The 15,330-nt window shown below is 49.7% G+C and overlaps 1 protein-coding gene across 3 annotated transcripts in view; it reads right to left on the bottom strand.

Moving 5' to 3' along the window:
* The window catches only part of GLTP (glycolipid transfer protein), a 33,766-nt gene extending 20,669 nt beyond the window's left edge, over positions 1-13,097 (bottom strand). The window contains exon 1 of one of the 3 annotated variants that reach the window (XM_067014618.1): positions 12,809-13,097. In XM_067014618.1, the coding sequence (XP_066870719.1) occupies positions 12,809-12,911 (103 nt within the window). In that variant the 5' untranslated portion in view covers positions 12,912-13,097. The remainder of the gene's footprint in view (positions 1-12,808) is intronic. The other 2 variants (XM_067014617.1, XM_059040258.2) reach the window with 2 other exon arrangements.
* Positions 13,098-15,330: the final 2,233 nt, after the last annotated feature.

Raw genomic sequence — 15,330 nt, 5'->3', positions numbered from 1 at the left:
GGTATGGTCACGTGATAATGGTAGAATCTAGGGGGCAGATTCATGAATATTCACTGTAAAATTCTTTCAATTTTGCTGTACATTTTACTTTTTATTTATTTATTCTTTTTATGGATATACTATTTTATTAACATTTAAATTTCACCAAGAGTTCGCTAGCCATTTGTTCAGACTTTTTTTTCTTTTTTTTTTTTTTTTTTTTGCGGTACGCGGGCCTCTCACTGCTGTGGCCTCTCCCGTTGCGGAGCACAGGCTCTGGACGCGCAGGCTCAGCGGCCATGGCTCACGGGCCCAGCCGCTCCGCGGCATGTGGGATCTTCCCGCACCGGGGCACGAACCTGTGTCCCCTGCATCGGCAGGCAGATTCTCAACCACTGCGCCACCAGGGAAGCCCTGTTCAGATTTTTAAAGACACAATGGGCAAACAGCTTGAAGGCTGTGAGGTATTTAACACTGCACCATATATTCACCAACAAGACAATCGAAGGGGTACAACTATACCCTTAGTAGCACCAAGTATAGGAAAAAGCCCTGGAATTGGAAGACAAACCTGCCCCGCCCTTCAGGACTGAACAGAGGTCTTTGGTTGCTGACAGAATCTCCGCTTGACTTCAGACTTGAGACACACCGAGAGAGTCTGTCAATATACACAAAGCACTGCCTTCACTAACAGGATGGACTAGCCAGAGCCAATGCAGATTGTGGGGGCCAGTCTGAAGTGAGCAGGGTTGGCTGCAGGCTGGAAATGTCGCAGCTGAAAGCCAGCATCGGCAGATGACAGCAGCCATCTTCGAAAAATCGCTGATTTCTACACAAGTTCCTAAGATGCTTTTCCCAAACAGGGTTGCTGTATGTTTTAAATTTTTCATATATAAAGTTGGAAAAGAATGTCAGACTTGGGACTTCCCTGGTGGTCCAGCAGTTAAGATTCTGTGCTTCCACTTCAGGGGTACGGGTTCAATCCCTGGTGGGGGAACTAAGATCCCACATGCTGTGTGGCACAGCCAAAAAAAAAAAAAAAAGAACAAGAATGTCAGACACTTTTTTTCTGCTCATAAAAGTCATACTGCTTCCTTCCACTTTTTCTCCAAGTCCACTGCACTGCTACCGTGATTGTGGTTCCACGTGTAACTCTGTTTTCTACCCATCCCTGCCATGGACTTGAGCTCAGAGAGGGCAGAGACCAGGGAGCCTCAGTCCGCCTCTGTGCCCCCAGCACCTGGCACGGAGCCGGACCCCAGCATGAATGAGGGGGCAGACAATAGGAAACGTGAATCTAGAGGCACATTTCCTGCCAGGTTCTTTTTCTAGTCACTTTCTTATAGTGAAGGTTGACCCAATGCACCGCGTCTAAGGACCCACGCGACTAACACGGCAGAGGCTATGGGAAGGGGCTCTGGCCTCAGTTTCCCTGCCTGGAAAGGGACCACCCCTGTAGAGTCGCTGTGATGGGGCAGGCGCCCTGTGTGCCAAGTGAGGGCCCTGAGCCTGGCCGTGATTTGATTCCCCCCACCTGCTGATGTTCGAGTAAAAAGCCATCCCACGTTGGAGAGGCGGAACCACGGCTTGGTGACAGATCATCATCAACCACGCGTGGGTGGCTTCCTAGCTTTTCCCAGCGACTCAGGTCACTGGGCATGCATTTGAGACATGCACAGAATGTTATTCAGCTTCCCTGGCTCTAGAAACGGCTCTTGTGTGGTTCTGAGTGCCCGCCCCACCCCACGATGGAGGGAAGAAAGGCTTTTTGTTTCGCCGTCTCCCGACAGCGTGTCACTCGGGTCATGAGGCCGCCGTGGTTGGCAGGGGCCGGGCCCCAAGGCAGCTGTTCTTGTGCGTTGTGGCCACCGTGCGGGGGCAGAGCTTCTACTCTACCGCAGAGTAGGGTGTGGGGCCTGGATGGACTTCTGGAGCCAATTGTAGAGCAGAAGAGAGAGGAGAGTCGAGGGCTGGGAGATGGACCCCAGCAGAGGCCGGTGGCGGGGCCGCCCGACCCCAGAATCCACTTCCCCGCTGCATGGGGCCGGGGCGAGGGGGCGATTGCCGGCAGGAACAGCATCACCGTATACACGTAGATGGACACACAGGAGTCGGGCCGGCAGCATCTCGGGGCCACCTGTGACTGGGGGAGGGGCACAGTTGTGCTTCAGAGCCCCGGTCCTGGGTTCGGCTCTCAGCTCTGGTGTCTGGACAAGTGCCTGAACCATTCTGGGCTCAGGCCCCTCCCTTTCCAGAGCCCTGAAGTGCTGGGCAAACGGGAGGCACTCCAGGTAAGCTGAAGCCAGCTTCAACACGCCTCATGGAAGCCTCTGGGTTTATGTTTGCTATGGCGCAGCCCGAGGCCGCCAGGCCCAGAAGAGCCAAGTGACTGGCCCAGGGTCACACGGCGAGAGTCAGGCATGCAGACACAATTAGCCAAGGCTGGTGCCACCACCCCCTCTAGCCCTTCTTTCTAGGACATTTCTATCTCTGTGTGTGAGCTCAACAAAAGCAAAAGGACTCTGACGGGAAAACCCTGAAATGATTTTAAACCCCAAGCACACCGTGGCCTAAGCCTTGAAACTCAAACTGGCCGCTGCTCTGGATATGACGCGACATGCTTCTGAAGGGTTATCCAGCTTTACCTTTCCTACAGAATGCAGCCCTGCCTCAAAATTATTACCTTTCTTGTTTTACCTGTTTTGCAGTTAACCCAAACTTGTTTTTCATTGTTGTCAGCCAACAGGCTCTTTAGAATGACACCCAGAACCTGCCAGAAGGGAAGGGCAGGGGGCTGGGGGGGGGCTGGGGGGGGCCCTCGGGTGCTTTTCTCATTCATCAAAGGAAGTTGTCTCAAAAACAAAAGAAAAATCAGGTACAATTTCACCATCTCACTTCATGGAACCAACTCTAATGGGCACGGATTCCAAATACAGTCAAGCCTTGGTTACCTGGAACATGTTGGCAAATGGCCCCTTCTGTTTAGAAGACTTTTCTAAGCATGCTACTCAACCCAAAAGGCATAAGGAAAAGACCAATAAGTCTGATTACAAAACGTAGAAACCTTCTATATGGGATGGGGTCGGGGTGGGGGGAAATCCCATCACCAATCTAAGCCAAAGAGCAAACTGATTGGGGGAGGGGATGACCTGTGTAACAAATATCATAGACCAAAGACTATCATCCCTAATATGTAAAGAGCTCGAACAAATCAATAAGAAAAAAACAACCACCACCTTATAGAAAAATGGACAATTAAACGAAGAAAGGAAAAGACATTTAATCTCAATAATGAAAAGAAAATAAATCAGTAAAATATTTTCCATCTACCAAGTTTTATGAATGCACCAACTTTCACATTCAGCCATTCTGGATGGAACTTCTCAAAATGTAACTCAAACATCCCTGCTTTTGTACAGCAAGCCATTTGCAGTTTTCTAAACAGGGCCATCATCAAAAACAGGAATTACGATAAAGGTGTGACCCAGTGATGTCACAGGCCCCCTCAACTCTTCTCTAAATGGCTCTACATGGTATGTTTTCAGGGATTTAGGACAGCTTTGTGTAGTTTTTAAAAAACTCCTCTTGTTTTCTCTGCAGTGCTTTGATTCTGCTAGATACTTGGAAAACAAATAGCCAACTTTGTCACCATTGCCTGCAAAATAAGAGGAAACAGGCACCAAGCAAGCATTCTGTTCATGACCTCTGTGACAGTTCTGCCCCGGTCTCTGTCATTGTTGAGATGGTTGAGATTGCCCAGACAGCAGAATTCCCCGTAAGCCAGCAGTCACCATATGCCACACAGAATTACATTCACTTCCTCTTTTTCTGGCCTCAACGTAGTTGGAAAGCACCTGCCATGATGTTCTGAACAAGCCCCCAGCACATATTTGGAAATTTCCATCCAAGCTGCCCCTCAGCGCCTGCCTCTTCAGACAACCATATCTTCCAACGGGTGATGTTCCCAACATTAGGCAAGAAGGTGACAGAATCGCCCCCGCCCTGTCCCGCCCTCTCATTTCATCTCAGGAATAACTTTCCTTCAAGAACAAAAAGCATTCCATTTTTAAGACGCACAGCTTCACTTTCAGCCTGTGTGATTCAGTGTGGGAATACCAGACCCAACCCATAAATACTTATTTGAAAAAGGAAGAAGAGGGTACCTGTGTCATGACTCTAGGAGCCTGGTTTGGGGAGGTTCTATTTCAAATTCAATTTTTTTTTTCAATAGCTGGATAATAAGGTTTCGTTGTTAAACACATGGGGCAGATTAACTTTACAGATCCTGGGTTACAAGGATCATAATGGGAGGCACTCAAATTACAGCTGATGGAGATGAATCATTTATTAATCCACGGGTAAGTGGTGTGTGTGTGTGTGTGTGTGTGTGTGTGTGTGTGTGTGTGTGTGTGTGTGTGTGTGAGGAGATGGCTCAGTCTGCAATAAGGCCTATTTTGAAGTATTAGAGCCCTGAGAATGCCCACCTTCCTAAAACTAGCTCCCATTCTAAATTCTACTATCCTAATATCTAAGAGAAAAGAATGTTTACAAAATGATGCTTTTAAAAATCACCCCCATGACATGCCAACTCTCTTTATCCAAAATTGACCCCTTTGGCAAAAACCAGCCTTCAATCGGGCATGCAGATGGGAAAATGATTTCTCTTACTTGCTGTGTGGCCTGGGAGAATTTAGGTAAACTCTCTGAGCCGCAGTTTCCGCATTTGTAAAATGAGGCTAATGACAGGCCTCACCTCATAGTTTCTGGCTAAATTTTAAAAAAAGTATTCTTTATGATTATGATTATAATAACTATTATTATACATTATAATCATCATTCTTTAGAGAAGAAATCCAGAAAAGAGTGATTCCAATGATTAAGAAATCAAGAGAAAGAGAGGAAGGGAGGGAGGAGAGAGAGGTAGGGAAAGAAGGTGTTATCAGTTGATTGATATGGGTAAAAGGAACAGGAGCCCTTCAGTTATAAAATAAGGACCATGTATTCCTGACCATTAATGTCTGAGATCTTAGAAGGGAGTAGAGAAAGGAACTCGGGGGGAACAGCAGTGCAGAAAAGGAATCATTTCTGAGCCAGGAGAAGTGTGAGCTGACTGTGGAACTGCAGGGACAGAAAGCAGAGGTTTTATAGGACCCTGGAGAGGGCTGATCCGTTGTAATGACTTTTTTTTTTTTTAATTTATTCATTTATTTAATTTTGGCTGCACTGGGTCTTCGCTGCTGCATGCAGGCTTCCTCTAGTTGCAGTGAGCGGGGGCTACTCTTTGTTGCAGGGTGCAGGCTTCTCATTGTGGTGGCTTCTCTTGTTGCAGAGCACAAGCTTTAGGCGCACGGGCTTCAGCAGTTGCGGCTCACGGGCTTCATTGCCCTGCGGCATGTGGGATCTTCCCAGACCAGGGCTCGAACCCATGTCCCCTGCATCGGCAGGCAGATTCTTAACCACTGTGCCACCAGGGAAGCGAAGCCCCCGTTGTAATGACTTTTAAAAGCTCAGATACAGGGCTTCCTTGGTGGCGCAGTGGTTGAGAATCCGCCTGCTGATGCAGGGGACATGGGTTCGTGCCCCGGTCCGGGAAAATCCCACATGCCATGGAGCGGCTGGGCCCATGAGCCATGGCCGCGGAGCCTGCGCGTCCAGAGCCTGCGCGTCCGGAGCCTGTGCTCCGCAATGGGAGAGGCCACAGCAGTGAGAGGCCAGCGAAATGCAAAACAAAACAAACAAACAAACAAAAATAAATAAATAAATAAATAATTAAAAAAATAAAAGCTCAGATACAGTTAACACTGTAACAATTTAAAAAAACAAACAAACCCTGTTACAAGTAACTCTGTAAGAATGTAACACAAGGAGTTAACATCCATCCAGGCCATTTTAAAACTGAAACAATGCAACCTACATTTCCATTCTAATAAGCTCATTGAAATAAGCACACTGCCAGATGGGAACTTACTTCCTATCATTTCCCCTCCCCAACAAACAGCTCAAAACGGCCCTTTCTACTCTGGAAGACTTGTGGCAGGGCTGGCCCCCTATAAAGCCCTTACTAGCTGTGTGACCTGGTCAAATCCCTTCACCACTCTGAACCTTGGTCTCCTCTTCTGTAAAATGGCACCAATTCCTCCTAATTCATAAGGTCATGGTAAGGACTGGAAATGAGATATCGGCTAGTTTGATGCTTGGCACATGGGAGTCACTCAAAACAGGGGTTATGCTAGCTATGATGGGGTCATGCATTATACTTTACAAAGCCCTTTGTCACACATTCTTTCCATTCCCTTTCAAGTCCCATGTTGGCTGGGCACCTACGCTCTGCCAGGCACATTGCTGGGGCCTGGGAGGCGATTCACAATGGGGCACTGTTCCTCCAAGAAGCTCTATGCGACAGACACCCCACAGATGAGGAATGAAACAGGGGCTGGATGAGCTAGCAGGTGAAAGAGTGGACGTTCGGGTCTTTTCCCTCTTTCTTCTCCATCCTCTTCCCTCCAGGAGCAGAGGTCAGACCTCAGTCCCTGACCTCAGGGCCGGACTTTTCTGAACCCAGAGGATCAAGAGGATTTCATCCTTATCACTGGGGGAACAGAGCAGGTGGGCACCATTTGTCCATGCTCTGCACTGGCCTTTGGATGTTATAAGCGAGAATTGCCTCAGTAGCCAGGCAGCTCAGCTGGCCCCAAGCCCTGGCAGCTGGTCACCAAGAGCCAGAGGCAGCTTCTTTTCGCAAGAACCTTGTTTCCCAAGGGCTGTGTGGCAAGAAGTGCAGATTCTAAAGGTCTGAGGATGTCTGTCCCACCTGTGCAAAAAGATGGAGTGATTCTAGGCATTGGGTGCCAACATCATCTGGGGGAGGCCGCCTCCATCGGCCCTCCGGGGAGGCCCAGCTTCCCCCTTGTACAGTTGGGGCTGCAGGCTCAGAGAGGGGAAGCACTAGGGCATGGGCACACAGCTGGGGCACCATGGAACCAGCACTCAAGCTCAGGCTGGCTGCTTGATGCCAATATCCATCTATCTAGAGACTTCGATTCATGGACTTCAGTGGACAACAGACCCAGGTTCAAAACGACTTCTTCCCTCTAAGTCTCCAAAGCAGCCAGCTCATGGGCTGTTACACAGATGGACGGGATAAGCCAATAGAGTCACCTCTATACAGGTGTTACTTGGCTCTAACTTGGGCCAGGTGAGCTCATGAGTATGTCTCACCAGCACGCAGTAGGTACTCCTCAAGGCTAATGAATCCTCACTCACTACTTGCAAACACACTTCCAATGGATGAGAAGAGTCTGCAGGCCGGTTCAAAATTGCAAAACCCGTTGCTGAAAGTGACTTATCCACCGCCCTCTGCAAAGTACATTGTTTCTTCCTCCCAGAAGCGGTCTACTTCCGGTTCCTACGGCATCCAGCTCTCAACAGACACTCAACCAAAATGATAACTAACCTGCTATTGGATGAGGGTTAATACAGTTTCTTGTTTCTCTTTCTTGGGATATTCCATACAAAACCAAAAATAAACATATATTTGTATCAACTTAAAAAACAAAAACCAAAAAAATTGTGGTCCCAAGTCCTGAAAGGTGCTTGTTGCAATGATAGGAACAACTTCTTAGAGGCCAAGGGGTGTGGGTGGGGCTGGTCCCCAGGCAGTTAACTCAATGTCCCAATTAAAGAAAAACTGAGCTGTCTGGGGCCTCCCCACTTGATGACTTCCATGCCCCAGCTATCAAATCTGGGTTCAAATAGGCAAGAGATATGGTCCCAGCTTCTCAAGATTATGAGGCACAGGGCTCCAAGGAAACCTGCATAGCTGGTCTGGGGTTCCCAGCGTCTTGGATAAGCCACAGTGGAGCTAGCAGAGCTCCTGAGCTTCGATGGCCAAACAGGCTGGCTCCACTGACCAGACAGGAAGCCAGGAAAGCAGGCAGGCACAACAGCAAAAGCACTGCATAAGGAGTCGAGAGGCCTGAGTTCTAGCCTAGCTCTGTGGTCAATTGCTGGCTGTGTGACCTTGGGCAAGTCACCTAACCTTTCTGGCCTTGGTTTCTTTGGCTGTAAAATGAGATAATTCTGTGCCTCTGGGCCTGCCATTTCCCCGCCCCCCCCCCCCCCAAATAGAGCTAGCATTGAAACAAAGTGATGCAAAACCACTCTTTCTGGGACTACTCTAGGACTGTTTCGTGAGTGTCAGATATCTGTAAGGCTCAATTCTATGGACATCCATTTAATTAAGTTAAGAAGCCTGAAGGAAGTAAAATCACCCCTGGAATCTGGATCTCAAGAACCAAGAGGTAGAAATCATTACTTTCAGCTCCTGCATCTTTGGTTGCTCCCTAAACAGTGAGAGCAAACAGGTGTCACCTCATGCATCAATTCTAATGGACCTCTGAGTGGCCGAGGCTGTGTTAAGACTTAAAGGGGAAAAAAACAGTATCATGATTGATTATTAATGTCTGCCATGGGTACAGGATATGAGTTATGTATCTTAATTTGATTCTATATTTTAACTTAGAAAGAGAGAAGAAAGCAAAACACTTTTTCAAGAACCCAGAAAGGGCTTCCCTGGTGGCGCAGTGGTTGAGAATCCGACTGCCGATGCAGGAGACATGGGTTCGTGCCCTGGTCCAGGAAGATCCCACATGCCGCGGAGCAACTAAGCCCGTGAGTCATGGCCGCTAGGCCTGCGCGTCTGGAGCCTGTGCTCTGCAACGGGAGAGGCCACAACAGTGAGAGGCCCGCATACCGCAAAAAAAAAAAAAAAGAAAAAAAAAAAAAAAAAAAGAACCCAGAAAAATGGGAATGGAACCAAAAGCATTCACTCGACAAACATCACTAGCTCACCAAGTGCACTGAAATAACTCAAAGCGTCAGAATGGGGTAGATTCCATGGGAGTCAGGAAAGATTTTCCAGATGAGGTGACCCCTAAGCTGATTCCTTCAGGATAAGTGGAACCCAGCCAGGTGAAAAGAAGGTGGTGGGCCAGAGAGGATTGGTACCCCAGCCAGAGAAACTGACACGGGTAAAGTGCCAGAGGCAGATGATGGCATGGTACCCTCTGTGGGGCTGCAAGCCACTGAGAAAGGCTACAGCACAGACGTCAAGGCGGGGTAACAGGGAGCCACTGAGGCTTCTAGGCAGGGAGTTACAATACTAAATGATTAAGCCTCTCCCTCCCCCTCCCTCCACCCCCCCCCATCCTCCAATTGCAAATGCTCTAGAACAGCTGCATAATTGACCATAAAAGATGAGAGAGCAGGGCCTCACAGAAGTCAGCTGCAAACTGATCAGTCAGAGGTGAGATCCAATTACTGGGTCAAGGTAGAGAAAGAAGATGGACAAAGGGCTGACCTCTAAGTGGACACAGCAAAACCTATACAGCTCGGGAGACTCAGGCTGGACATATGGAATAGTTAGCCCAGGATGCAGACGTTCTGAGCTACATCTGACCTGCAGCCCAAAGAATCAGCATTCATCAAGCCCAACCAATTCTGTCCCAAACCACCACCGATGATGGTTTAAGAAATGGGGTTGTGCTAACAGGTTAAAAGCCTTCACACCCTTTGACCCAGCAATTTCCCTTCTAAAAATTAGAAATAACCAAAGAAGTATGTAAAGAAATATATACAAGAATGTTCACTGTAGCACAATTTACTAGAGCAAAAAAAAAAAAAAAAAAAGGAAGCAATGTAAATGTCCAACAGCAGGGGATTGGTTAAATAAATTATGGCCACATTCAAACAACAAAGTTCTAGGCAGCTACGAAAAATGCTGATTGATGGGTAAAGGTGGTTATGCTATATTGTTGGGTGTAAAAAAGGAGCTTATACATTTCCCCTTAAGCATAGATAAAGATATAAATGGGTCTGGAATGAAAATACTCTGAAATGTCAGCATTGATTCTCTTTTTAATTCTCTCTTAAATAACAATAACAACAAACTCTGCCTCAAAAGGTTGTAAGAGGATTAAGTGAATTAAACTACATAGAATGCTTAGCACACAGTAAATGCTCAATAAATGGCAGGGAGATTTTTAATTTATCATTTCTTCTTGCTCAATTTTCCTTTGAGAAACAGATCTTCCTTGCAGAATTAAAATACTTTTTGAAAACACAGCTTTCAGCCCTCTGCCCTATTTATATCAAGAGCGGTAGCTCTCAACCAAGGGTAACTTGGTCTCCCTGCAGATATTTTTGGTTGTTACAACTTGGGGAGATGGGGTGCTACTGGCATCTGGTAGAGAGAGGCCAGAGACGCCACTAAATGTCTTACAAAGCACAGGACAGACCCCCAGCCCAAAGAATGGCCCAGCCCCAAATGTCATCAGTGTCACGGTGGAGAAACCCTGATTTGGAAGAAACTGGCACCGAATGCCTTTCAGACTTCTTGTGTCCATAATCCCAGGCCTGCTCCATTCCAGAAACACGTCACCCAGATAATCCAGGGGACCAGACGTTCCCAAGACCTAGACAAAGCCCGTGTGTCAGAGCTGACGGCGAATCTCCATCGACCCTTGAGTGCCAGAGAAAAGCCACTGGTGGGAGCATCCTCCTAAAGCTTAAACCCTCAGGAGGAACTCTCCCCCAAGAAGAGCCTAATGCTTCAAAATGGATCATCACGTTTTTTTAAATAGTGCTAAGAATTATCCTCTGTGGGCCAACCCACTGAGGCCTCTGTATAAATGGTGCTTCTGTCAACAGATCAGTTGACGGCCCACAGCACCCGGCTCGCAGCAAAGACAAGGGTCTTTTGAGATCAGGGAAAGGAGGAGGGGGTGCTCTCCAGCAGGGGCAGCAGATCACCGCCAGCTCCAGCCGCCACCACCCCCCTTTCCTCTAAAACCGGCACGATAATCGCATCAAATGAAGGAGCCCCCAGATGCAGAACTGATGGGTAACCTTGCTGAAGATGAGGGAGGAAAGGGCCGCAGAGCTTAACTCGGGGTTTCTCCACCTTGAGATCCAGCTAACATTTGGGGCTGGATCAGCTCTTTGTGGTGAAGGCTGTGTGTGCACTGGAGGAAGTTTTGCAGCATCCCTGGCTTCTACCCACTAGGTGCCAGTAGCATCTCCCCGTGCTCCTCACCACCCCGCCACCCCCAGGTTGTGACAACCAAAAATGTCTCTAGATATTGCCAGATGTCCCCTGAGGAGGCGAAACCACCCTCAGTTGAGAACGACTAGCTTAAACAGATTCTGAATCCTTGTTCAGGGCAAATGCTCATAGAACCAAGGAGGGGGAAAAACCTGTCACAAAAATCAGCAACTCCTCAATGCTCAAACCAGAGAGCTCCCAAGCTCCTGCCTGGAGAGTCAGTGTTATCTCAACCCTGAGATACAGAAAATAAGAATGTTTTATACATTTAACAAGTTCTGACTGAGCACCTACTTCACAATCCAGGAACTTGTATAACAACCACACACCTCCCCCTGCCAACAGATAAGCTCTATTTGGCACTTAAGGCCTCAGAACATTACACACACCACCTCATTTACTCTTTGCCGCTAGCCCAGGAGATCAGCATGCCCATTTCACAGATGGGGATGCTGAGGCTCAAGAGGTGGAGGAGGAGAGCAGGCACACGACTCCACGTAGTCACAACCACCCCAGAGCCCACGGCACTTCAGGGACTACTGCCCACCGTGAGCCCCGGTCCCCCACTAGGGGGGAAAGGGAGTGACTGCCCCGGGTGCCACTTCTCTTCAGTCCAAGTCAGTGTCAAGGTTCTGTCAGTTTGCGGGTTTCAGCTAGACTCTGCCCTCTGGACTGGTCTCTTCCTGCAAGGCCACCAAATGAAACAGCAGGGCGGGGCGCTGGGCAAGCCCACATAGAAGAGGAAAAAGCAGAGCTCAGGTTGCACCCTTTACTCAGGACCAGCAAAGCAAAGGGCAGGGGCCGATGGTACTGTCTTCTGTTTCCCATTTTCCATCCAGGGTGTGGGCTGGGCTGACAGATGCGAGAAAGGAAGGTCTGCAACCGGCTCAGTGCTCCTATGACCTCCCAGGGCATGACATATGGAGGAGGGGTCTTTTCCTTTTGGACCCCATCCCAAGCACTACATGTCTGATGTCGCCCCACATAACAGCCCCCTTGTCCTGACCCCTGTTCTAAATGGAGGTAAAGCTTTAGGTGGTTCTCCCTAGGAAGGGGTCCCAGAGTTTTGCGACTCCGTTTCCAAAAGGCCCCTCCTCACCCTGCCAGGCTTCCTTCCTGCCCTTGGAGTGGGGGTGGCGGGTGGTGTCTCTGATCTGGAATGAGGGAATTCTAAGGAAAGAAGTGTTCACAAGGTCCCATGAAGGAGAGGCTTGGAGAATTTACAGAAAAGAGGGGGTTTATGAAATGGGGGGGATTCATTTTAAGGGGAGGGAGTTGAGAGCCACTCTGAAAGGGAAGAGGGGGATGATAGAGTGAGAGATGTTTTCGGGGAGATGGAGGATTGGGGATTTGGAAGAGTAGGGGTGTTTGCGGGGAGATGGACGACTGGGGTGCACAAGGGGGTGGAGAACTGCGAGCATCTGAAGGACATGTTGGCATCTGAGGTGTCTGGGGAGACAGAGGATTGGAAGAGTCTGAGGGAGGTGGAGGATTTGGGGATGTCTGGGAAGAGATGAAGGATGTGACATGTTCGGGGGAAAGAGGATTTGGGAGCGGGCCGGGATAGGGAAAATTTGGGGTGCTTGGAGAAAAAGGGGATCTCGGGTGCGTGGGGAATTAGCATTTGCGGTGTCTAGTTGAGGGATGGTTGGGGGATGCTCGGGAGGAGGATGCGGGTGCGCTCTGGGTCAGGGCTGCGGGCCAGCTCCCCTCTTCACCCCGGCTCACCGAAGAAGGGTGGCAGGTGGGACACTGCCTCCAGGAAGGGCCCCGTCTCGATCTGCTTGTCCGCGGGCAGCGGCTTCAGCAGGTGCTCCGCCAGCAGCGCCATTTCGGGGTCGAGGCCCTTGGTGATGCCCCAGCCGGCGCCGCGGGCATCCACGCCGCCCCCCGGGCCGCCGCCGTCAGCTCCGGGGCCGTCACTGCCGCCCGCCGCAGGCTCAAGGGACGCCAGCGTCGCCACTTCCGCCCGCGCCGCGCCCGCGTAGACGCGCACTCAGCGCCTCCCGCAGGCAGAGCGCCTAAGTTGCCGGACGCCCCGCCCCGCCCGCGCGCCCATCCTCCCGCGCCCAATCCTCGCCCACGGCCGCGACCTCCGCTTCACCATTGGCCGAGGGGCGGAGCTAGCCCGCCCGGCGCGAAAGCGCGCCGACTCGTGGATCCAGGAACGCCCAGGTGAGCCGCTCCCAGGTGACCCGTCCTCAGGTGTGTTACCTACCGCCCCCGGCGTGGCACCCCCAACAAGGCGGGCTGGCTCGGGCCGGGTCCTCGCCTGATGGGCGAGGTCACAACTCACAACCCATCCACCAGCCCGGGTTACAGCCCAATCCAGCCAGCGTCCCTGAGGACATCTGTTTCCCCGCAAACAGAGCCTGTCCTCCACCAGCCCCCAGTGACTTTTTGGACACTGCTGTGGTCACAGTTCTCTTTGGCTACAACCACTGGGGACGCATAATTCTTCTCCGTGAGTGATCCTATGCCTGTTGGACACTGCTCAAGTCACAAGTTAACTCAGCCATGCCTAACTAGGACTCCTGTTACCTGAAATCTGGGGTCGCGTCTGACTTCAGCAGTCTGATACCACCTGATGGATTCAGCCCAGTTTACAATCCAACTCAATCAACACCTGACTGGTGCTTGTTTCCTCAAAACTGACCTCAGCCCAATAGCTCAGAGTACATGCCTGTCACAACCTGGAGCACAGTTCACCTCAGCCACAACCCACCTAGATGCTTGTGTCCTGCAATCTAGCACACAGTTGTTGAGAGCTTCTCATTCATTCCAGAATAAATAATTAACCGTGCCCCCACTATGTGCCATGCACGGTGTAGTCACTGAGGATAAAGTGATGAAAAGTACAGCCAAATCCCTGCTCCTGTGAAGCTGACATTCTAGTTGGGGAGAGAATACAACCCAACACAATACAATACATTATAACACAATACACAAATAAGACAACTTCAAATACTAAGTGTAAATGAAGAAAATAAAACAAGGTGGAGTGCCAGGGGATGACAGGACATGACGGCGATAGGATGTAGGGAGTTAGGGGCAGTAAGTACCTATGAAGTGATGACATTTGATCCAAGACCTGAGGGAGAAGTAGGAGACAGCCAGAGTGTCTGGGACATGTGCAAAAGCCTTAAGGTGGCCAAAACCTTGGTGTGTGCAAGAAGCCAGGGGAAACGGGGGAGGAAATGGGAGTGCAGCAAGTGAGAGGAAGAGGCAGAGGAGTGGAGGGATAGAAATTGAGCTCAGGGAGGTGAGCAGGGGCTTGTTGGGTTAGGTAGAGTGTGGTATAGTTTGGATTTTATCCTAAGGGCAATGAGAAATCACTGGTGTCTGAAAAATAACTGCCAGACCCTATTCAATATTTTCAATTTAATCTTTCAGAGGCAAATGGGAGGAGAGGCTATTCCCAACCAAGGACACGACCCACGTACAGTCAGGAAATGAGAGGGTCTGGGGGAGACAAGGCTATCATCACTTTTCACCCATGACCCAAACCCTGACATGTCCCATAAAGTCAGCTCACCCACTAATAGGAAGCCCAAGCCATCAACTTTGTCTTGTTCCCACCCCACCCAACCTCACCCCCTCAGGCATCCTAAGATATCATCTCCTTGAAGCCTCCCTCACCAGCCCTCCCAGCACTTTGACCCAGTGCCAGAACCCCACGTACATTTCAGACACTGCCATTAATTCCACGGAAAGATCACAGCCCCCATGGGGACCTCCAGCCTCAGACAATGCCCTGATTTCTCAACTTGCTCCATCGCAGCCAAACCACCAGAGATTATGGCTGATATAAAAAATTCAAGTCTGGAAGAATTGTCTTGCCATGGAACATGGGTTTGAGGTGCTGCGATAGGTTGCTGCTCTGGGTTAATGCGATGTCTGGAAAGTTCGTCCATCCTTCCGTCTACCCACCCATCCATCCAACAAATGTTTTAAGTGCCCGCACTATGGATTCCCATAGCTTATGACAGGGGTTGGGCTGGTCCCAGCGGCCAGGCTGGAAGCATAAATGGATGCTGTAGGCTGACGGTTACACAACAAGGTGTGGAGGGGTCTGCGGAGAACTGGGGATCACACAGACCATCTAAAGGGCACCGTGGCACAACTCATTCCCGGAGTTGCTAGCTTTTCAGATTTCTCAAGGGAAGTCAGAAACCTAGAGTTGAGGGCAAAGTCTCTTGATTTTTAGATGTTGGCAACTAATTTAAAAAAAAAATTTTAATGCTATGTAA

Source organism: Kogia breviceps, chromosome 15 (assembly GCF_026419965.1).
Source record: "Kogia breviceps isolate mKogBre1 chromosome 15, mKogBre1 haplotype 1, whole genome shotgun sequence".
In the NCBI taxonomy this organism is placed as follows: domain Eukaryota; kingdom Metazoa; phylum Chordata; class Mammalia; order Artiodactyla; family Physeteridae; genus Kogia; species Kogia breviceps.
Note: the sequence above shows the minus strand (reverse complement) of the source record. Positions and strands in the feature narration are given on the sequence as shown.